Source organism: Papilio xuthus, unplaced genomic scaffold (genome assembly GCF_000836235.2).
Source record: "Papilio xuthus unplaced genomic scaffold, Pxut_1.1 DF827542.1, whole genome shotgun sequence".
Lineage (NCBI taxonomy): Eukaryota > Metazoa > Arthropoda > Insecta > Lepidoptera > Papilionidae > Papilio > Papilio xuthus.
The window spans coordinates 1,841,375-1,866,885 of NW_013531107.1; the positions used below are offsets into that span (position 1 = coordinate 1,841,375).

Below are 25,511 nucleotides of genomic sequence, written 5' to 3' on the forward strand. Positions count from 1 at the left end.
TAACGACGCGCTCGTCCTCCATCTTAAAAAAAAAACAATTTAAATATTACGCGAAACACAAGATAGAGACGATTTTAAATTAATTAAAATGACAAAATTAGCGAATTAACACACAGTAATTAATCTTTTTAACATAATTATTATATTATTTCAATTGGGCACAAAATAATTGCTAAAGCATTTAAGTTTACAGTCTAGAAGGGTAAGCTTGTTTACGGATTTCCGTGGTTCAACGGTTCCTACTATTAGAAGGTCTTAGCACTCCTTTCACGTTTACGCATAACGCATATATGCTTGAAGCATATTGATAGATTACGTATGGATTTGGAAGCATATAGTGGAACTCTTAGTTATTGATTTATTTTGTTTTTAGAGAGGAAACATAAAACCAACGACCTTTAATAGACTCCTGTAGGTGGCTGAAATTGTTACGAGGTCGTATAGAAACTTGTCTATATAACATTGTTATGGAAATTAACTTGTTGTCAAACCTATTGTTAGTTGAACTGATCAAAATGCAATTTGCGTATAATTGTGCGTTGAATTGGATTTTTGATTGGCGGTTAATAATTGCCTAATAAAGGAGTCAAAAAGTGTTGTAAACGTCGGGTCGGCGGTGAAGCGAATGTAAAATTCGCAATAAACAGCGGTTGTAGGGTTGACCAGACACGTTGTTTTTTGCCTCCGGTTATCCTGTCATGAGTTACGCCGCGCCTGCTCCGAATATGATTACATGTTGGGCTTCGGAAGTGCCCTTAATTGATATAAACGTTGTATTTAACTGGACGGTAAATGATCCTTGTTTTTTGTAGTACTTGCAGGCTATACTTCTTTTCTATTATGTTATGAACATATCATATTATGTGGTACATATTTTAAGCAAGAGTAGGTAGTAATAACCTCAAAGACATTTGTATTAAGAAGTTTACAGGTTTATATGTTTGATTTAATATATTTCCCTCAAGTTATTACTGAATAAAATATAATACTTGATACTATATAGTATCTTACTATCTTACTTTTTACTAAATAATAATGCGATATAATATTATGAATACTAAAATTTAGCTGGATAGATGGATATTTGTTTGAAAATATCTCCAGGACGGCGGAACGGATTTCGATGAAATTTGGAATATATGTATGTATATACAACATAGTCTGAAAGAACACATAGCCTACTAAATATGTTTTTTAATACCGCGCGGACAAAGTCGCGGACAGCCAATAGTAACAAATAAGTATCAAAAAGAGGTATAAAATACTCTGAAAGTGAACTTTAAAAGGATTCGTCGAAATGGAAATAATTGATTAAGGGAGGTGACGCTATGATTTCGTAAACTTTCGCTATCGTCGGGCGAAGTTTAAAAATGAAAGGTAGTTGCTATGCAAAGTTTTATTAAGGCGTGTCTACGTCGATTCCCTTTGCGTGAATATTCGTTATTATGGTTCGGAAGAGGCTGTAATGAGGAAAAACGACTCACGTTGTTACGGTTGGGGAGCACGAAGTTTGTATAACAGTAAGTTAGTCGGAATTAACAGACTCGTTTCTTCATTCCACACATTGTCGGAATAAATATTAACAGCAACTGATACGCTTTAATTCTCACAGAATGAGTTAAAGTTGTGTATGAGTATTTGTAAAGTAGGTGACCGAGTTTTTCATCATTTATAAACGCTAAGTTAAAATTTGTATTTTTTTCAAAAAACAATGTTTGTAAAAGTTCACAAAAAGTTTAATTATTTTGACGAAGTACCTCTATTTGACTTTTTATTAAAAAGTATGCTTGAAATAAAAATTATTTTAATAAAGTGGGAGTTAACCAATGGCTCAAATAGCGAGTGTTATTTTACGGAAACGAACGTGAATAAAAATAACAGTTGCGTTTTCATATCACACATCATACGTTTATTCATACAAAGAGTTACAAATGCCATCTGTTTTTTTATGCATAAAACTATCTGACACGTAAACCATGTCAGCTATAAACAATTTTTACAGCATTCTAATAAAAAATGAACGTTCGAGCAATGATTTTTAATATTCACCATACTCGATAAGTTGTTTTTGAATATAAAGGGTTGATTTCATTTTACGCTTTTGAACTTTACATATATTGTTATTTTTTTTCTTACCCAGTCATTTTTTTTCTAACTATATGGCTAAAGTATATAATATTTTAAGTTTCGTTATTTAAATTGTTAATATCGTTTCTTTATGAAACCAAGTTCTTTATAAACCATAAAACCTTTATCATAGATGAACATGCGCAATTTTATAAGTAAAAAACAAAATTCTTTAGTTATAAAACTCAATAGCAAACAACTGGGCATCTTAAGAAGCAAGCGATGTCAAGGGGAAATTTCCTTGTATTTTTCGTAAGCGCTAACAAGGGGCGCCGACATGATCGGAATATTTTTGTCAACAATTTCTTTAAGCGAACGGTTAAACACGCCGGAAAAAGTTACTTAAACTTACCTGGACTCAGTAGGGTACTGTTTGAGTAACTACATAATATTAAATTACATATATGATTTATGTTTAATAAGACTGAAATAAATATGTATACAGTTGTTTACCGAACATTTCCTATCAGAATAAAGAAAACAAGGATGTAAAGAGTATGTACGCCATGGAATCAAATACGTTAGGTAATGTTACGATTAAAATCTTATATTTAACATAAACGGTGTAACTGATTTCATTTTCAGTCGATCTCGATTTCATTTTATGATTGATTCTAGAGACACGATATTATCGACTTACATGTAGACGTTAAGGTATCGGATGTCTCGCCGGCGAGTCGTTGGTGATATATCATTTAAAGGACAGAGACATAAATCTAATGGAAGCTCTCGTTTGTAGTCGCCACGTGAAACTCCAGTTTCGGGTGAATATTAACGATATCGCCAATTTTCCGCAAGCTTAACCGCGTCGCAATTTCTCGGCAATTGAGCAATCGTATCACATCACGGGAACGCGTGGCTACGTTGCGCGGTGCTACAAAAAACATAAGAAAAGCACATCACCGATATATGTTCGAAATTCGCTTTATAGATAGGTGGAAAACATTAAGATTAATTAGCAAGAACAATTGCAAGCATTGCGATGGTGAAATGCAATAATTTATCTAAAATATTTGTCCTTACGTAACAGTAACATGGGTAATTCAATTTAAATTGGAGATTGACTACGCTAGCGATAATAAGACAAAAAGCAAAAGGAAGTACTTATATTAAAATTGTGAAATAAACTTATAAAAATAAGAGTTATTTTTTTAAATAAACAAAAGGAGAAGAAATAATAAAAACATTTCACGATTGTATAGCTTATTCAAAATGGTATTTATAAAGATATTGTTCAAGATTACGAGTTCGTTGGAACGCGTGGGTTTTAGAGAGGAGCTTTTCGGGAAAAAATTTAAACCAAAAGTGTTGTTACCTATTTTTTTGAATACGAAGTTTTCTTGAGCCGATTATAATACAAATCCATGTTTACCGAAAAGCAACAATTCCGAAAATATAAATGGATAAAATCTAAAATGTAATAAGCTGATATAACTTTGTTGATATTTTGTCGCCCTCGCGTATACCAATAACAGTTTAGTAAAGAAGCAAGTCTTAGCGAGGGTCACGGACAATGTTCTGCTTTGTTACCAACGCAATAATAGCTTCGAAAGAATTGCGTAGATTACCGTTACAGTAGCCGATACTACAATAGGACCCTTCCAGTCTGTGTGTACAAACCAAAACATTATTCGGGCAGGTCCTCCTAATGTTTACTTTTAGGGGAACGAAGAATACGAACTACTTTAATCTCCACAAAACAAATTTGTACCTACTTGTATTTTTCTTTGAAGCGGTAAAAAACACAATATGTATTCATTTATTTTTTCATGTTATAAAAAATATATAGGAAGTTTTACATTCGATAATTTTTCGATTTAAGTTAAAAGTCGAGACGAGATAGTGATTTTTAAAAATTGAATAAATCGTTTGAAAATTCAGCAAAATTTACCATCACTGCATTTCGCTTTCATGACATATAAGTGAATACTGCAGAAGCTACGGTGGGAGGGTACGTATCCAATTTTGTTGGGTGTCAAGCACACGCACGTATGCCTTCCGAACGGATGGGTTGTAAGGCCAGTCGCACACTTGCGTTTTAACCGCACGGCGAAAAAATGCACTTGTACGACAATCAATACACATTCGCAACAGGCTATAACTTCGGAATTATTGTTCGAACGAAGTTAATTGAGTGTTAAAGTTACTATAACCTGTCTTATCCCCAAACGATTTGATTGATTTGCGTTGATTTAAAAGGTACTCACAACATGAACCAAGGTACTAATTAGCCTCATGTATACAACAGCTGAAAGAGATTATTTTATAGCGAAAACACATTGTGAATTTTCTACGGTAACAAAAGACTTCCTATCAGTTACTATAGTTTGTAAGTATTACTAGTGTTAATCGCTCGCGGGTGCGGCTCATTCGCGTTCATTTGCCGCGAGACCAAAAACGCACGTGTGTATCTAGCTTTATTCAGCCAAACTGCAGCAATCAGTGACAGGTAATGGCCCGTCGTCGGTAAAGGGATTATGACGACTAAAGTTACCGCCGCCATGAATATAAAATATGTATTGGAATTAACCGTTTAACGTTGAACACTTTTCATCTGTTTTCATTATACGTAACCGTTCTTTAATCAACGAAATGTATTCAATGAATATTTTTAAATTAATTTTATTACATGTATTCTGTGTTATGTTTTTGATTGATTGCATTTATTAAATTATTTATTTCACAATATCTTTTTACAATTAAATATGACGGAAAATAATAATTCATTAAAGCTTTGAATCGTGCTACATGGCTTTGTTGTGGTAAATGTAAGCAAAACTAAATGACCATTTTTGTCTCTATTTAACGTAAAAAGTTTAATTTATTAAAGTGATATTTATTTAAACCACCTTTCACTTATTTATATAAAAAATAACATCATTTTAAATAGTAAATAATTGAAGCAATATCGTTGTCGTCTGTTAACGGATCATTCAGCAGCCCTTTGTGTAAAAATTCCCAGGGGCTCTGCTGAATATCATTTATTTCATATACATATAACAACTCATTGATTCAGATCTGATTATACACTAAAATCTTGATATTATTACTAGAGAACGGTTACGTTAAACATTTCACCAATGAAGCCAGTCTCATAATCATATTGTATGCCTAAAATGTTGTTTTTATGGACAAATAAAAGCTACTGCAACTAAAGATGGTACTCACAGTAAATTAACATTTTGTTAAGCATCAATTATTATAAATTCTTAATTCTCAACTTTAAATATTATTAAACAAGCTTTCTTAAAACATCTTTACGACCGCAATAAACTGAAATTGTAGATATAAAGACATCGATACATGTCACATTTATCTGTCGAAGTGAAGAACAGAAATATGAATATTCAAACGCAGTTTCCAGACATGTAATACGTTATATTCACGATAACAAGGTTCGTCAGCAGAACAGCGTTCGTTGCTCGCTGCCGACTCGACTGCACGCGTTTTGTGCTAACACGTACGGTTCACAGTGATTTTACGCTCCTCTGGTTCTTGGCACACGAGACCAACTTTATAATACTGTAATATCTTAAAATAAGACAGTACACTCGATATGAATGTCGAAGGGACGGCCAAATTTGTTAAGTTCAATAAAATAAAGGTATTACAAAAGGTAGATTTATACATGAAACACGGATATGGGCATGTGTACATGTAAGCTAAGGAAATAACAAACCTAATTAATTTATTATTATACTTATTTATTTCTCATATTCTTAATATAATACATTACATTATTATTATCTTTTCTAAGATGTTTTATGATCGCTTCTGACTCAATGTTTTTGCATAATTCTTAAAATTTTAACGATTTAATTTATAAACTTCATTGTTCTTCGTTTACTAAAGTTATCATCATGTTGTCCTTTCGGGTATGAATAAAAGCGTCCCAAATGCCAGTCTTACTAGTTCAATCCGGAATAAACAAGTTCCGACTGAAATAAGCAACCGTCGCTTGTTTCCTTACGCTTGGGGGGAAAGAAAAGAAAGTAGGAAGCTTCTCGTAAGTATGTCCCGTGTGGCTGCATATGCAAGGGAACGAAGCAAATCTCTCTTGTTCAAAATGAAGTTACGGATCCGTTCAGGAATTTTGTTTTATTTCTTATACCATGTGACGCGAGCAAAACTTTCAAACTTGCTAGTAAGCAGTTTTTTATCACAGGAAATTTCATCCGTTCGCTATGAAAAAAAAATCTTTCCTTTTGCATACAATAATAAAATTTTAAGACTCTGTTATCTGTCTATAAAACTTGTATATCGTAATTTATGAAAATTATACTAATAACAAATATTGAACTTATTAGTGACAGTACCTGGATGACCGAGCTTTGCTCGGTATATTTTGTTTTAATTCTGTTTTTTTGGAAATTATATTTAAGTACGAATTACTAATGAAATTATGAAATATGAATAATATTTTTCGGTCTTATCGATAGAAAACGTTAAGTTTATGTTTAAGTTGATTATCGATAAAACACGAATAAAATGACATTTTGTAAAAATGATTCCTAGCTAGATCGATTTATCGCCCCCGAAACCTCCTAAATACTAAATTTTATGAAAATCGTTTAAGCCGATTCCGAGATTACAATTATATATATATATACAAGAATTGCTCATTTAAAGATGTAATATACACATGAAATAATGACATACACATGAAATAAAGAGTATCATCCATCTTTCCATATCAATCAGCCAATCATAACAATATCAAAGTAGTTAAAAACTTATCAGAACTGCATAACAGTCTCTTGTTATGCTAGTTACACACAAGCTGAGAATAGTGAGTTAGAGCAGTAGACATTGCAGTACTGCTGTTTGAACGCACAAACTCAAGATAGATTAGCAAGTACTGTTTTGACTGTTGTACTTGCACTGCTTAGTATTCTGTCTATTCTGTCATCGTGTGAAACTAGCATTAGCATCTATTAACGCAACTAGCAAGTGTGGGCGGGTTATGCATACGATTAAATTGAACTGAGTGCATCGCTTGTGTAAGTATCTAAATTATACAACATCGCTCACATTCGTTCAGACTCTGTTCTATCTCATTAGAATATAAGACACGTAACTAAGATGTTTATAGAAAAATCACGACGTGTGAAACGAATTTATAGTAACTTAATAAATCTTTTAATACGCTAAAAACAGACAAATTTATTTGAAAATAATATAGCTAAATATAATAATAATATAGGTACATAGCCAGCGGAACTGTACCTACAACATTGTGTTAAATACATTCTCCGTACCTTCAATTATTACACTAATACACTTGTAAAACACGGACATAGGAACAGATTAAGTGTCTTGTCTTTTCAAAACCCTATAATCGGGTTTTCTGTCATTATTCTGCGCATTCTTCTTTTAAACTACGTGACTTAGGTTATACTTTTTATCACAAAATGAAGTATGAAATTACGAATTGTTATTTTGTTGTATGTGCCATTAAGGCGTAGTTATCTTGCCACATAAATCGAGTGTTTACTACGGATTGAGCTTGTGGCATTGAAGATATTTCGTAAGCGGCACTATAATGTTTTGTGTCACGAACTTAATTACAAATATCATGTTTCGAGTCTATTCATAACACTAATCTTTGTACGTAATGTGTTAGATTATTTAAAATTTGATGAATATTTTATGACCAATAATATAACAAAAAAATATTCTTTATTCTTCATGATGTTATTTATAAGTCAATATAATACTTGGAATGTGATTGTAATAGTGTTAAGATAATAAATGGTATTTATTACTTATAAAGTTTACCTTTTTTGTTTAATTACAGAACATGAAATAATATAACAAATAGGATCATTCAATCATTCAAATAAATAAGGTCGAAGTTTCTAAATGTAAATAGGTTCGTTAGCTTAATTAAAAGAAAACCGACTTTGATGATAGGATTGAGAACTTGGAAGATATATGATTTAAAAGTTTTCGTAATAATACATTAATCACATTTGTATCATGAATAGAGATGAGGAACATCAATCCAAAGATGAGGTGAAAGTTGGTTGGTATTAATTTAAACGACAACAAATTAAATATGTTTTATGTAGGTCATTTATGTTGCAAAACACACGAGCCGAATTCCCGCCTATCTAAACAATTAAGTGTCTAACAGTAAACACGATGTGGTTTAGACATCAACGTCTCAAAGCCAAGTCTCGTTTACACTGTATTTCCAAACATCGACACGGCTGATACTCGAGCGATAGGTGATTCCACACGTTCACTCCGTTCAGAGCGCACGTCTCTATAGTTCAAATATCGAACAGGTGACAACCCTAAAATACTTCTTAAATAATTTAAAAATCGAATGATTTTTAATATTTTTCTTTTGTTTCAGATGTCCTTGAAGGATTTACGTACATAATTCGTGTACAATCGAGAAGAAAATATTGTGCAAAGGTGTAATGAAATGTGAATTTAGTGTTGACAGTGTTAAAATCTAGTTTCGCTTTAGTTTCTTTTATTTGTTTCCCGATGAAGTTTCAAGTGTAACTTGTTGACGTTTGGTTCGCTGAAAATCCTACGCGATGGAGACTGAAGAACTTACGAAACTTGTGGACGGGATTTACAAGGTAGGATTCTTTTATATTTTACGTAATTTTTACACATAATAAAAGTTGCTTAATTATAATAAACCTTTTAAAATTTGTGTTAGACAAAAAATAATTGAAGTGATTTTTTTAATATTACATGAAAAAGTTTGAGTTTAACACCATTCAAATTTGCAAATGAATTAATTAATTCTAAAAAAAAATCCTGAATCATCATACTTTCTTCTGATTTTAAATATAATTTATTATGAAACTATGTAATTTCTTGCACAACATATAAAAAATTATTGGTTTATTAATATACATATAACTTTATTCAAAGATGTATAGAAAAGTGAAAATAACACAGGCAATTATCTTGTAGACGGATCTTTGTGCACCTGCCTCTTAAATGTCAAGGTCAAAAGTCAACCGACAACTTCGAAATATTTACTTGTGAATATGTTTCGTGAGATTTCTCTAACTTGTTGAATATACTTTGTATAGAAGAATCTTTAATAACCCAGAGAGTTTATCTCTTATTTGAATAATATGAATTTATTGATTAAAAGCTTAACAAAATATTTTAGACTAATACTAAAGATTTTGTTTAATAATAAAATAAAAAAAAGGAATTCACAGGAATTTGAATAGAATCGTCATTTTCTGTTCAGAAATATAATAAATTAAATTAATTTAGTTTACTTTCAAGTGGTGTAGTAGTAGTAGCCTATTACATATAATCCATATATATTTATGTTATATTTTAAAATCAACATACATTATTTATATAAAAAATATATATTAAATTAATCTAAGCCGTGTCAATAATTCAAAGTCAAATTTTATTCTTTTAATAAAATATTTTCATTAAAAGCTAAATAATACACCAACAGTTTTATTAACTTGATTGTCGTAAATTCTCAACGTTTTGTCGTCAATTAAAGGAATAAGAAACCCATGGAGAAAATTAAGAGATTTCCCCTACGGAGCGCAATTACATCGCCGCTGAATTACAAGATAAACTGGAATTAGTTCAGCTTGGAGACCGATGTAATGAAATACATATGAGTATAAACAATATAAGCTAAATATTTAAATTTACTACCCATTAGTACGTAATATTGTTTTGTATGATAGTAAGATTTTGACGTCGATTAATTGTAAGTCACTTGTTCTATTGCATTTTATACTTTGAAGCTTTGTGGAGACTAGACTTCTAGATAAAACATATTAAAGAGATACTAGCTGTCGCCTGCGACTCCGTCCGCGCGGCATTTAAAAATAGATAGTAGCCGATTCTCAGATTTACTTAATATGCATAGATAATTTCATAAAATCGGTCGAGACGTTTTGGAGGAGTATAGTAACTAACATTGTGACACGAGAATTTTATATATATATAATATTACATGTTAACTCAATGATTTCAACCACAAACTTATATTCAAGGATATTTGTACCATTACAGAGTTGAACAATTATGAATATTAGTGAGATATAATGAGTATGGAAATTATACATCTCAGTTCTATTTTAATATCCGCCGGAATATTGTAACGTATTCGTCAAATTTACTCCCCTGAGTCATTTCAATTTAATGGACTTAGGGCTTGTTGTTTTGTAATGTTTATTACTCTAGATACCGTAGCTTTATTCGAGCCCACAGAATAATAAAACCTTCCAATTTGATTACTAGTTTAATAGCTGGCAGGTAATAAAAAAGAAAACTTTCATCAAAGAGGTTTTTACCTTGTTGATAAACCTTTGAACTACTAAAATGTTTTTGCTGACAAAAGTAATTGTCTACATTATCTTCAAGGCTATTTAAGATGTCTTCCATATACTTTTTTGCTTATAAAATTTGCATTTCAAGAAATTGCTTATTTTTTCAACTATTAGGCATTTAAATTTCTAAGTACGACGATGGATAATCAATACAAAATACGCATTTTATTTTGCCACTACATCTTCCTAGAATTAAAAAACTTCGATTATAAGACGGATGCCACATCTAACGTTCCACTTTAAAACTTTTAATTAAGTTGCGAAAAAAACAATTGCAAAAACTAAGCAAACGTGCAAAAACTTTATACCTAAAAATTATCTACATACAGGTAAAGCAACAATTGCGCCTGTCGTAATAAGCGTACCGAAACTGAATTTTAAACGGCTCGTATAATTATCTCACACCCATTCACAAATTATTACGAAAATAAGAATGCCAAGGCTGTATACGTAACACAGCTTAGAGATATGCGGCGCATTTGTCTCCCTTACGATATCGGCCGACGTATCGTAACTGACGCAATGAAACCATCATCCACCGAGCTGTCGCACTTCGGATAAATTAAGAGGTACCCCTTGTTTGAGAGGTCAAAGTTCACTGGCTGCACGTTACCCAGTTTTCTCCCCAGAATGAGATTGCTCCGCGACATTAAACCAGCCTAATGTAAATTTTCGTCGTAAAGTCGCGTTTGTTTGTTCGTAGAGACGCTCGTGTGGAGTATTGCATGATTTCCTTTGCTTGATTGTAGGGTTTTAGATGGAATTTTTTTTTCAAGCAATTAAAGAACATACAACTATATTGAAAGGTAAAGTAAGAAGGATAAACAGACGAACTACATTTCATAAAATACGTAACGTAAAAGTTACTTGGATTATATTAGAATTAGGGTGTTAAATGTAGCAATGCTTCTAGTAATCTCATTGTCTTTATATCTTACACTGTATATAGCTAAATAACCAAATACCCGGATGTTTTGCATGTATGTTCATTTAGAATGTATCACGAACGTAGAGTGAATTATATTTCGTGCGTGAATAAGGTGTCGACGTGTCTAGTGCGGACAATGACACAAAATTACTGGCACACAACATAAAACCATCTAAAAAACTTGGCCACGTAATAAGTGATATGTAAACACGGCTAAACACTCACGTATATTCGTCCGGTGGCGGCACCGACTAGTTTCGTGCAATCGGGGGCCCTTCATCGGGATGAGTGGTACTGGTATTATTTCGCGGACGCGGCCCGTCGCTCACGTAAATCACGTAATAAGTGTCACGTAATAAGTGTGGATTAAATTTATAAAATAAGTTATCAGTTAGCCCCCAGTAGCTTGAATCGATTTTTTTTTATTACAATTTAACTTAAAAACTACTAGACTGATTTTAATAATAATTATACTTTAATGTACTACACAATACCCAAATAACATATTATACGAAAGTCCTCTAATTTGTTATAACGTAACTATATTTAGACTATTTTGTATGCATAAGTAATATTAAATAATGTTTGCAATCTTTTCAAGTGAAATTCGATAAAAATGGCAACGATAAAATGAATGTTAATAAAATTATAGCAACTGCAGTAGATAGTCGAAGCGCACTGAATCTCGGTGCAATACGGTCCTCGAGGGAATCTGCCCGCACTCATTTGAATAAGAATGGCCAAGTTCTGGACCCATAGGGACCTTATAGGGGGCACCCGAGCTTACCTTTATTCACCCAACATATTCAATGTGCAATTTGGTTGATAATTTACTATATTCTACTTCAATATACCGTACCTTTGTAATATGCTTGGTGCACGAATATATTTTAATCTTACTTTAATTTGTTAACTGTACTTAAACGTGTTCATCTCTTTCTTATTAAAGAGAGTGAAAGAGATGACAATAGGTATGTTATTGCAAAATGTTGTGCAAAACCTATGGGCAAATATCCTATTCTGTTACACGTCTATATAATCTTCCATATATATAAAAATCAATTGCTGTTTGTTAGTCTCGCTAAAACTTGAGAACGGCTGAACGGATTTATCCTATCTTAGTCTTGATGTTCGTGGAGGTCTAGGGAAGGTTTAAAAGGTGAGAAAAATTCGAATAATTGTCTGGAAAATCCTTCAGGAACCTTTTTTTAATCCGGCACAGAGTCGCGGGTGACTGCTAGTTTAATAAAAACAATTTATGGATGGAAGTCGTAATCAGAAGTTGTACAAAAAGTCGAATTTGATATCCCAAAAAGTTTTAATTGGTATTATCTGCCAGTTGGAGTGATCAATAGAAACACAACTTTATCGAATATAAAAAAGTATTACGCACATTTTGATGTGAAAGTCGATAAAATCATTGAATATTTCGAATTATATATTTTCCGTCGAAAGTGTTACGTAACATAGTGTTAAATTAAACGTGAAAGTTATCTTCCCGCGTTTTTTATTTGTATATTAATCAGTGTTTCTAAAAAAATATAAAATTCTTAATATTATGTAACTTTTAAAAAGAAATCGAAGGAAACGTTAACAGAGCTATCTATCTATCGATTTTATATCGATATAATCGATTTTTAGATAGAGAGATATATCTATCTAAAAATCGATTATAATGAAAAAATAATCATAAATATTTTAACTAGATATTTATATTAGAACAAAAACTAGATTGTTTATAGATGAAAACCATCGTAGAATTAGTACAGTACATAAATCCTCACATTTTTAGTGGGTATTAAAATCTTATTTAACTGTTATTTCTAAATGGAACAAAAACTATGTCAACATGTATCCTCACTTAAAACTTAAGTTCAGGAAACAAGGTCTGGTAACGACTGACAGCTTTCATAACGCGACCGATTTGTTGGCCCAAACGTTCGCAGCCGGTGTTACTTATGGGAACCTATTTAAAGGACATCAGGTCGTTTTTTGTGACTAGCCTTTATTTTTCGCTTTTGAAAGCGTATGAATTAAATGCGTGATTAATATTTTTGTTGTAATTTAGCGGAATAAGCGTGTTCGATGTTAGTCTTAAAATAATCGATTTACCGTGAGTTTCTGACCTTTCTTTCTTTTTTTACCATATTATTATCTAAAATTTGTCTATATGTGATCTTAATATAGTGTGTAAAAGTAGTCTAGTTATAGTTTAAATTAAATTTCTTTATTTTATAAAGGTTAAACTGTTAGTACATTTGAAAATGCGATCTCCAAAACTGAGCATTACGGAAGCTATTTTGAACACACTTGGCATATGAAGCGACTCAGTTACTCGATAACGGCGCCAATATTAAAGTTTTCTCGGAACGATAAAATATTTTCTATCTATTTTGATTTTTTAAATTCCAACGCTTCTTTTTAATAAAAAATAATAAACGCTATTTTCAGTCGCGCGACGAGAATTTTTGCGACATAAAACAGTAGCAATCTGACTTTTTGGGAAAAGCAAAAGGAGTTATAAAAATGTCAGTTTTTAAAAGCCTTTTAACCTAATTACAAAAAGAGGTGGTTGATTTTATTAACGACGAAGTAAAAGCCTAGCGATTTAACTAGAATTTATACTTTTGTTAAAAGGCTTAGAAATAATATTTTTAATAATTTATTTTACGACACATTTCGCATTTGGTTAACATTATAATCATCTTTCAACTTCAAAAAGAAAAGAATGAAATAAAACCTCTTTAATGAAAGGTCGTTTATTATCATAGCCGTAATCTACACAAAAAAGAAAAAAATAGAAAAAATAAAAATTGTCGTTAATCTGCATATGTATTTAGTTAGCGAGTATACTCCCAAATACAATTTAAGAAAGGAAATTGCCTCTTGGTTAGAACCCGTACAAAATGGAAGATGTGATATTAAATCTGGATGACAGTTATTAGGCCACTGCCGAGTGCCACCGCTGAATCTACAAAAACACGACGAAATGAAATGATATTTTGTTGATGACAAAATTTTAACCGAGACTAAAACGAGATTTGCATTTTAACGTAAACATTTTCCAAGTTTTATTACATCGCTAGATAAATATTCGTTTGATGAAAGGACAAGAACAATCTTTCTGATCTTAATATGCGATATGAATGCGTTTAGTATAACTAGTTAACTACCAAACGGCTCAAAGAGTATGCATAAGATTTAGCATAACAATACTATGTAGACTCCATTAGGAGCAAGGACACGTATGCAACATTTTATCCATGAAAAATGAACATTTAACTCGGATTAGATTTATAGTTGGTTTTTACTATAATTACTTAATAACTCTGCAATAAAATAAACACTCAATTTCACACAGACAAAGTTGTGGGCGTCAGTTAGTGTAGTTATAAAAGCATAACTGGAAAATGAGAATGAGAGAGCTAAAAAAGTTGTGTATATTAACATATGAACATAAAATCTTGATGCGGCATTTATGCTTAGGCCTCACACAAAGATTCGTTTGATTGTGCCAATTACTAACAATTTACGATCTTCTTAACCGGGTTAATACATTTTATGAGTTTATTGGTTGAATTTGCTACTGATTTGTGTTTATTAATTTTTATCATAAAATATAACGACTCTTAAATTGTATCATATCTTATTTGTATCAAAACTGGATGTATTCTTCTGGTTACCTTTTCATTGTAACGTTATTTTAGTCTATGGAATTTGTTAACAATAAGGTTAAAGAATACAGTTATAATTAATCAAATCTAACTGGTATTTCCAGATATATGTGCCAACAAATTCTTCAGCTATATTATACTAGAGTATAGGAAACAGCTAATTTTGAATGGCGTAGAACCCGTTGGTTTGTGATACGGGTCACTGATACCACGATAAAGAAAATACTATTAATAATTTTAACAATAATAACATTCAAGTAAACATTATAACTGTTCGGAAGAAAATTCGACTCTGTGTCGGTGTACTGGCGCAACACTAGCATTACTAAAATGTCGTCGTTTATCCTCACTAATTATTCTGATACTTGACTTGGTAATGAAAGCGTGCCATTCACGCCAAAGGATTTAAACTAATAATTTTTAAAATAACTAACAAAATAATAGCAAATATCGTGTATTACTAGTTGAGGAATCGCCAACAGTGTTAGTGACCGTTAGTACCAGACTGAATGTACGCCAGTTTATTGAGTTTGTAGCATTGAGCAAATTACAAGCGTGTATCGAACGTGATTGGCACTCAACCAACAAAAGTGAACAGAAAGAAATAAACTTACAGCTCACTGGAACTCAATCATGTAAATGACCACTAACATATTAACAGTTATACTAATATTTCGTTATTAGGTAATTTTAATGCCATTTTATGATTCAAATTGTTATTTTATGATGGAAACATCAAAATCTAACACCAATATCTATGGTTTCTTTGTTTATTAAAATGCGTTTTAATTAAGTTTACTTTAATTATTAACCAAAGGGTTGGTGCAATAAAATAACATAAAGTATTAATTTAAAAAAATTAAAAAGGATATAAATAAAAAGTAACACTCATGATTTAACATACATTTCAATATTGTAAAAATCTCGATGAAAAAAAATAAACGTTAAGAAACTGTAGTTATTAGTTTCTGGTTGGCAAATTATAATATTTTTTTGTATTTTAGTTTTCGGGTTTGATTTATTTGTAAGTCGCTCATAGTTTCTGGTCAAGATATTTATCAAACCTTTTATTGTAAAAACCATGCAATAAACATATATCAAAATAATATATTGCGAATTTACTGTTAATAAAAATTCTTATGTTAATGTGTAGCCGTTTCTCACTCTTAAAGATCTCGAAAATATTAAGATAAGATTTATTTTTTTCACTTTGCAAATTTAAGCTTTTAAATTTAAATTCCATTGTAATTTAAATATTAATTTGAATAATTGGACGAATGGCTAAATCGTATACCTTTTAGCTGGTGTATTCCTAATGGATAATTGAGGACACATCTTTTATAGACCCGTTATTCTATCAGAGATATAGACAAGAAAACATTTATATATTATTTCATTTATATACACAAATCTATACCATGTCTATCTGTTAATTTTCACTGTCGAAACATATGTGTAAAAAGATTTTGTCATCCTACCAACTTTAAAAAAACAGACATTTTTTATACTAGAAGCGATCGTTGCCCATAGATATGCGCAATTGCACATGCGTTACCTACCTTTGATCGACGGAGGAGGAGATGCACAGAAAGAGAATATTTTTCTCTTCCTATGTATCCCCTCATCCAGAAAATCCACCTTCCCTACCCATCCTTTCCTTATAAGAGAAGAGAAAAGAAGGAGATATAGAAAGAGGATTAAAATTAGGACTCCGACGCACACTGAAAGAATATTGATGTTACTACTGCATACTAAGCTGCTTAATTTTAATAATTATTTTGTTTTTAATAAAATAATTATCTCCTTCTATCTTGTACTAACTTATTTATTATTTCAATCAAAACAATCCATCAGTATCATCATCATCAGCTCACTGTACGTCCCCACCGAGGGGCTCGGAGCCTACCCTAAGTTAAGAGTGATTAGGCCATAGTCAACCACGCTGGCCAAGTGCGGGTTGGTTGACTTCACACATATATTCATATATCCATCAGTATAACGTATCAAAAACAAAATAAAAACCATATTCTTTGATCTTGTACCAGGAAAACATAAGAAATAAGGAAAAATGAAATGATAAATACAAACACAGTCAAAGATGACACAGTACGTACCAACGAGACGCCGAACTAATAAGAGCAAACGCAGCCGTTTTCATATTTGCACAAATTACATTAATGCTTATAGCCCCGCGACTGGGGGCGATGTTAAGGTTGTCACAGATAAGCGTAACAAATGTACGAGTCTAATTCGAAAAATAATTGTACGTTAATGGCCAGTATTAAATATATATTTAAATGCATATGCGTTGTTTTTATTGGCAATTAATGTTAACGATTGGATCAATTATATTTTTTTTACGTTTTATTACTTTCGATTAATTTATTTTTGTATCTAAACAATGTTATGCAACATTACTTAACACTTTTTTTTATAATTTGCGTCAGAGTTTTAAAGATTTATACCATTAAAATTCCGGTAACATGTCATCTCATTATAATTCGTACAAAAAATATCAAGAAATTCGACTTCAAAATTCTAAGCCACCACTTTAAAATATTATTGCAGTGGTAGCGAAAAACCAATTTTTTTAATTTTTGTCTGTATGTTTGTCCACAAGGCCACATTTCTTTTCGGTAAACTCCGGAAGGGCTAGACCAATTACGCCGAGACTTTGACGGGAAGATAGCCGGTGTACACGGGCATATTATATATCCCACTGTATTATAATTACAAAAAATAAATATACTTATAATTTTATTTCTTTCTTTTTTATAGCGCAAACAAAGTCGCGGGCGATTGCTAGTCCTTTACGAGTTTAATATTTCTTTTATTTTAAAATTATCTTTAATGTAAAATCCTTCGTACAATGATTTTTTACTATTCTTGTTTGTCTTTAATTTCTAGTACACGCATCATATCTAGGTTAACGTGGTAACATACTGCTTACTCGGCATGCCTTTATAATGACGTTAGACATCTTTCCCTTTCTGACATCTTCGTTGATTGTCGCTTACATAATTGCCTACATTCTGAACCAGCACGGCATCGCCTCGCCTCGCCTTCAGCGAAAGGAAATTAGTTCCTCAACACGAAATATTTTCTTAATTACACTCGACGGGACACAAGGGGCGACGTATTTCTCATTATGCCCGGATCATTGCCGTCCTCTTGGCAAACTAAACGAATTGGGGCTATTACAATATCGAAATTATTATAAAAGGTCTTGTTGAACGAAAGTTTAAAAGTTAAATTGGTTTAATTTTCAAATGCTTTTACTTACGTTACGGACTTTATTAAGTTAACTTATTTACACAGTCGATTAATTTATTTGTTGCTAGGTAACTTTAATTTTTTTTAAGTTCCGAATAAATACATAAATACTTTTTGTGCTAATAGATGACATTAAAAACACAAATAAAAAAATAAAAAAACTCTTTCGTCTAATTTATAAAATCATGCACAGTAAATGTACATACGACCTTACATTATTTTAGTATCATTAGAAGCATATTGTATGTAATCTTGGGAAGGTATTGAAGTAAACTATATGAAGAAATAAGACATACTAGATCACTCGAGCAAACGTTACGTCATATTTACGTCATCATACGTTATAGTTTCAGTTTCCTCATGACGTTTAATACACATTCACTATGTTTTGTTATCTCGATTCTACATCGACTACCGTATAAAAACATACACTAGTTTGTTAACTAGTAAAATGGGACTTTATAATAAGTTAGTTTAAAACAAGTCACAATTTAAAAAATAATTTATTTAAATCGTGTTTAAGTGCCAAAGGTTAATGTTCTATTTTGAATACAACTAATAATTGTGTAATAAATTAATAAATAAATATTCGTAAAATAAAACATAGTTTTGGTCGCTAACAAATTTCAGCAACAACAATAACTAAGTAAAATTATTTTTGGACATGACTTGTTGCCAGAAATGACTTCTTACAAAACTTCTTTGTACTTTCTAATTGTAACAACTAACTGAGCAGACTGGCCGCGAAATCTAAATACACAAAACAACAGCTCGATGTTACTTTACTTATTCTCTAGTCGAAGCTAACGCGAATATTCCATTCAAAGAGGTCTCTTTGGTATACATAGTGACCGTAGCCAATGTGTGAATAGCGGTGCGTACTGTAGTTGTCGACTCGACGACAAACTTCGAGAAAAAGTTAGCGCGCAACGAATTCCTAACTAAAACAAAAACGAACAAAGCGATCCACGATGGGGAATCGCAAATGGTCCCCACGCCGAATGGCCCCGGATCGCTTTCTAATCAAATCATTGGCTAGTTATTTACTAAAGCGATGAGAATTCTCTTTAAATGATCGATGATTGTATTAGTATCTTTTTATAGGACAGAGATTCTTGTTATAAAACTATTTACTGCGCTACCCTGTAGTATTGTCAATTTAGTTTACTTTTTATGAGTATATCGCGATATTCAATTAATATGTTTGCTGTTGTCTTTCAAAATATGAACTGCGCCTAAACTCGTTTTGAGTGCTCATCGACAATAATAAATCCATTATTTTTATACTGTTTTCTTTTTGATTAAAACCAATATTATACGGCTTTCTTCCCTCCTATACCCCTTTCCCTTTTACTCTTCTCTGTTTGTCCCGCTCTATATTTGTGTTTATGCATGAAGATAGACGCCTAGGGATCGTAATTATCTGTCATGAACATAAATTGTTTGGTTTAGGTCAAAGCTTCATCTAAATCATACAGTCTATGACCAATGCCGTACACAGAATCATAGTACTTGTAGCTACACAGTCATTAGTCTCGCTATGGCATCGCGTTCCCAATCAAAGCTGATTACAATTCCGGGCGGATAACACGTAAATCCGATGTGGATAAATATTTGCACGACAGGTTGTAAAGCGTACGTGCCCCGGCGGATTAATAGCCGGGATACAGTTACTCGACCGATGGCCTACAGTAAACATCAAATTTAAATAAACTACCGATCTACAGGACACACGGATTCTAATTTGACAAGCGAATATTATCCACGATAGATGGCGCTGATAAAAAACCAAAACACGCTTATGTCTTGTTTAAACATCAATCAGCAATCACAATGTTTTTACTCAAACAAAAGAATTTAATGCAAACCCTGTTCTTTAGAAAAAATAATGGTCCGCGACTATATCCGCGTGGTGTTATAAAAAATAATTAGTATCGTATGTGTTCTTCCAGACTATGTTTCAGTTATGCGAAATTATATCAAAATCCGTTAAGCCATTCTACAGATGCCTTCTAACAAACATTCATCCATTCAAACAATCGCATTTATAAGATTAGTAAGATGTTTATTTCATTTTCAATTTAAATTGTCATTCTTATTTTTACTAGATTTATATCACTTCATTATTTATAACCAGAGGAGGGGGAGTTTTAAATATCTTAATAAGCTAGGCTAGTCTTTTCATTTAATCATGTTCTTGAAATTCTCCGTAAAAGTAAAACGACTTGAATACAAATCGCACGCGCAATAACATGAATTTTAATCCTCTCGGTGGAAGGGAGGGATATTTAAAGAATTTCATTATGGTAAGAATCGTAGACATGGCTCGGAATTCATTTCGTTCTTGAAACGCACCGACTAAACTGACTTCGAATTATATTAAAGTTGTTGAAAAAGAAAACTTACATAAACATTTTAATTAAATTTTTTAGCAATGATAAAAAAATAAATTGCAAAATTATTCAAATTAATATCTTGTGTAAATGTTGTGAAGCCTTAAATTACTATAAAACTTTCTTTCGTGAACTTATATAACAAAGTCAATTCTATTGAGTCACGTAAAATATTATAGATAGTTATTATAGATGATATCCATGAAATAAATAAAGAAATATCAATATTCGGTATATAAAGAAGATAAATTAGTAGCTTATTGTCGACTTATTTAATTTGTGACATCGTTCACATCTAAAAGGTTCTTGAAGGCCAAACCATACGCTACCCTCCAACTTACTATTCCCATTTTTAAAAACCTAAAACACAAAGTTTCCACAAAAAGTATTAAGTTATATTTAATAACGTAGATAAAAATAGACGAAAATGAAAGATTAAATATGAAAATAATTGATATTCTACTATTGTGCTATTGTCCTGATCATCTTGTACAGATTTTCCTTAAGTGGGACAATTATCCTTATTTTACCATAGTTAAAGCTAAAAGAAAAAAATGATATGGATGAGGATGTTTTATACGGATATTTTGGTATCAGAAACCGACGGTTAGTAAGGAATGAGGATGGTATAATCGTGACTGCAGTATTTCCACACAACCTTCCGACTGTACAGTCAGCTGCATAAATGTATACATTTACAAAATTTCAGAAACTTGAGTACATCTTCGGTTTCAAATATACGTATGCGCGTATTCGTTATTAGCGTATACTCATGGTTGGAAGTGTATAAACGGATACGTACATACATATTTTTGAAACCGAAGGCGTGTACAAATGTCTATAGCTTTGTATATGTATACATGTTTTTGCAGCTGACTGTACCGTGTATTCCACGTAAGTGCAATTTACCTACATTTACATGTTTTACTGTTAAGCCTGAGATTTACTCAAAGCTCCTTGAAACTGATATAATCGCACGATCAAGATCTAAAGCCACTCGAGACATGACATGAATGTAAAGATTATCCTTGTTAGCTTCTTAGCCCATAAGAGAAAACTGTCGTCTATTTTTTTTTAATCTTACATATATTTGAAAATATAATAAAAATCATTGACACTTTATTCACAAGTTAAAAATAAATCATACAGATACATATATAACTAAGAGATAAAAATTACCGAGCTTAAATTTATCTTTGGACAAATTCGATAATCCAAATGTCATTTGTGTGAGCCGGTTAAGAATCGAAAACCGAACTAAGTTGAAGCAGTAAAAGGTTAAGTTAGTCACGTTAAGTTACGTTCACGAAACCTTTAGCTTAAATCGTGCGGTGAGTTGTACAGCTGATTCACAGTACAGGAAATTTATTACATTTGTAATTTTAGCTTTACACTATCTTTATTGTATCCACAGAAAATTGAGAAAAAAGCTATTATTCATAATTTAGTTTTGTTTTTTCCGCTCCATTAATTTCTTTTTATAAAGCAAGGAACTATAATATTTTTAAATTATGGTGGCCCATTATTGTAGAGTTTACCATAATAATGCTTGTACCTAACTGTTTAAAGAGATATGCAGTAAAAGTTGTTAGGAATTCAAGGTGTGGCGTGCGATTTATAGAAACACTATGACGCCTTCGACTGTTTGAGGTCGTTAAACAATATTTCTTCGCTTTTTTTTTCATACAGTACAAATATACAACAAAAATAATGGTTTATTTGATAGTTAAAATAAATGAAACGATATCGGAATTTTCAAATTTTATTTAAACACATTGGTGAATGTGATAAAGCTTTACAAAATCCGAATACTCGATGAAGCCGCAAATTATAGCGGCCGCGGGAAAACTCGTTTTGTCTGTTTCATTACAAACCGCATTTGATGAGCGTATTCACTGTTTTAACTTATTATATTTTTATAAGGCACAATCGAATTTTACCAATTTAACTGAACGTACAATTAATAATCTGTAAATATTGGCGCTGTTTGGTTAATATGATTAAAGTGCAAATTCTGTTTTTTTTTTTTTCAACAAATAGTTTTATTATTATTTTGCAATATTATAGATAACTAAAATTAAAAATAAAATGTTGATTCAAATTTCGAAGAATACGTAGAAATCAAAACAAATCGGTCTTCCAAACCTTCCAGTTCAATTATTGAAGCAAGATACCAGACGCAAAAAGAGTATACATAGGCGACATCGATTACATATTGGTATCTATCTCACCATCTTAATATGATACCAAGAGAAAAACAATACTCAAGACTACCATCCAAGAATCGTACAAATACGGCAATATCCCGGATATTATTTCGCATTACTGAAGCATAAAGAATTAATGGAATTGAGAGAAAATAAACATTTCAATGTAAGCATGCAAATTTTTCTAGTTATGTTTCATGTCAAAACAGAATGCTCTTCAAAGTAAAAAGTCACCGTTTGCCCTTTGTCATTTCTCCCCACCGGAAATCAGTTGAATGTGTTTTTGAACAAAAAGTCTTTGTACTTTGTAATGTACTAAATCAACAAATGCTAATCTACAAATTTGTTTTTAAGGAAAAATTATAAAAAAGACTAAGTAAAAAATATTTGAGTTTGTTGAATATTATTAAATGTAGATTTCTTAAAAAAAACGATTAAGGCAGAATTTAATATTTAAATAATTATTTGTTTCTAATTTCAATAAATTTTTAACCGTAACGTTTTTGACTTTAACAATTAATTTTATTAAAATTAAACTAATGAATAACATTATAACGATAATGAAGTTAGAGCACACGATATAAATAATACAAAGACATGAAGCCACACAATTCCTGCTTCTTAGAATGCGGCAGTCGTAACAGATTGCTTATATAAATAAAAAAACCACTCGATCTTTCAATACATATGGAATTAGGTATATGATTCATAGTTAATTATCACGGAATATATTCTCGATAAGTAACTCGTGCGTAACGTATTCCTGAATTATTTATAGTATAAAAAACGTATGGAAAAAGTAATTCATACCAATTTAAAATAGAACCAATTTGAACTTGGGTAACTAAAGTAGCGTTGTATACCTTTAAATGTAGAGGCCACGAGTCGAATCTGATTACTTCTCGGAAAATAAATGGATGAATCGATACTCATTTTTATACTTACTTATTACTAGCTGAAGCTGGCGACTCTGTCCGCATGGAATTAAAAAATGTCTTAATAAGTAGCCTATGTGTTCTTCCAGATCGTGTTATACATCTATGCCAAATTTCAGCAAGATCCATGCAGCCGTTCCGAATAAGTCAACCAACCCGCACTTGCCCAGCGTGGTTGACTATGGCCTAATCACCCTTAACTTAGGGTAGGCTCCGAGCCCCTCGGTGGGGACGTATAGTGAGCTGATGTTCCGAAGATACCTTCAAACAAACATCGATTGGTCCATCTAAACATTCGCATTAATAATATTAGTAAGATAATCATTACTTGACAATAGTATGTTTTCTTCTTTTAATAACTATACAACTCTTAAGGTAAATTTATAGATCAAATAAAAAAAATTATACTATTTTCTTGCCCAATTTGATTCATCAATTTGGGTCATAATTTAAACGTTTAAAGGAAAAGGGAATTGTCTCATATATTCTTTTTTATACCAATTTATGAAATGATATTCAATGATAGAGCAATAGAAACAATTGTCAACCAAATAAACTTTATATACTTAATACTATTCTAATTTAAAAAATCAAATGTCTAGATTCTAATTAATATTTAAAATCCGGTCTAATTTGACATCAGCTGCTGTATTCGATTAGTTATCTAAAGTGAAAGTGATTAAATAACAACAGTCAGATGTTTTTATTTTAAAACCAGTTTTTTCTATGTGAATTTCACTTTTGTTTTTATAATACTAAAGCACATTGTTGCTAATATAAAATACAGTTAAATTAAGTTTACACCAAGTTTGTTATAAGTAATATAGTAGAATTTATATTGATGCTTGTCTTCCAAATTTATATAAAAATAAAGTTTTAACGTGTGACGTAAAGTATGGCTAGCTAACTACGACCACAACGAAATGTTACGGGTAATGACCGAGAGTTAATCTGGAGGAAGTTTATTGCTAGCGGTACCATTACTGTTGCAAATACCCGAATAAAGCTATTTTATAATGTTTTGTATGGTAACAGCTCTATGTATTCTTAAGTAATATGGTCTGATGTAAAGAGGTCTGTATCTCACTTAAAACCGTTTATAATAACATTAAAAGTACCAGCAACATTCAGCTAACAAAAGATACTATGGGTTTCAACAAGGAACAACGGTTTTGTTTGTCATAATCATTAGTCATTTTATCCGATGTTGTTTTGCGTAGTTTTTATATTTTAAACCATAATTGAAGGATTATGTTATTTACTAAGAATGGAAAATTTATAAACATTCCTTTACCATTTAAATGAGTAACATGAATTTATATTTCCATAAGAACGAATTAAAAAAACTGTAGCAAAAGAAATAAAATTGTTGTTGACTTTGAACATATAATTAAACCTGTTCGATAGGAAACATCACTGGTTATGAAGCTGAGACAAGAATTCCAACCTTGAAGGGGCTCTAATTGTGGTCATAGGCGAGAGTGAACGGCTTAGGTTACAATGCCGAACAATACATCCAGTCGTCAATACGTGTTCTATACCCTACCATATGTTAACTCTATTCATAGTCATGACCTTGTTTTGATGCTAAATGCAAAATATTAAAATACGCTTGCGTCATTTTTTAAACGG

The 25,511-nt window shown here is 31.5% G+C and overlaps 1 protein-coding gene across 4 annotated transcripts in view; it reads left to right on the plus strand.

The window, feature by feature from the left end:
- IRSp53 (Insulin receptor substrate 53 kDa) overlaps positions 1-25,511 on the plus strand; it is a 128,585-nt gene that overhangs the window by 86,479 nt on the left and 16,595 nt on the right. For 3 of the 4 annotated variants that reach the window (XM_013313748.1, XM_013313751.1, XM_013313749.1), the window contains exon 4: positions 8,489-8,723. In XM_013313748.1, coding sequence (XP_013169202.1) covers positions 8,679-8,723 — 45 coding nt within the window. In that variant the 5' untranslated portion in view covers positions 8,489-8,678. Of the gene's footprint in view, positions 1-8,332; positions 8,418-8,488; positions 8,724-25,511 lie in introns of those variants that run through there. The other variant, XM_013313750.1, reaches the window with a different exon arrangement.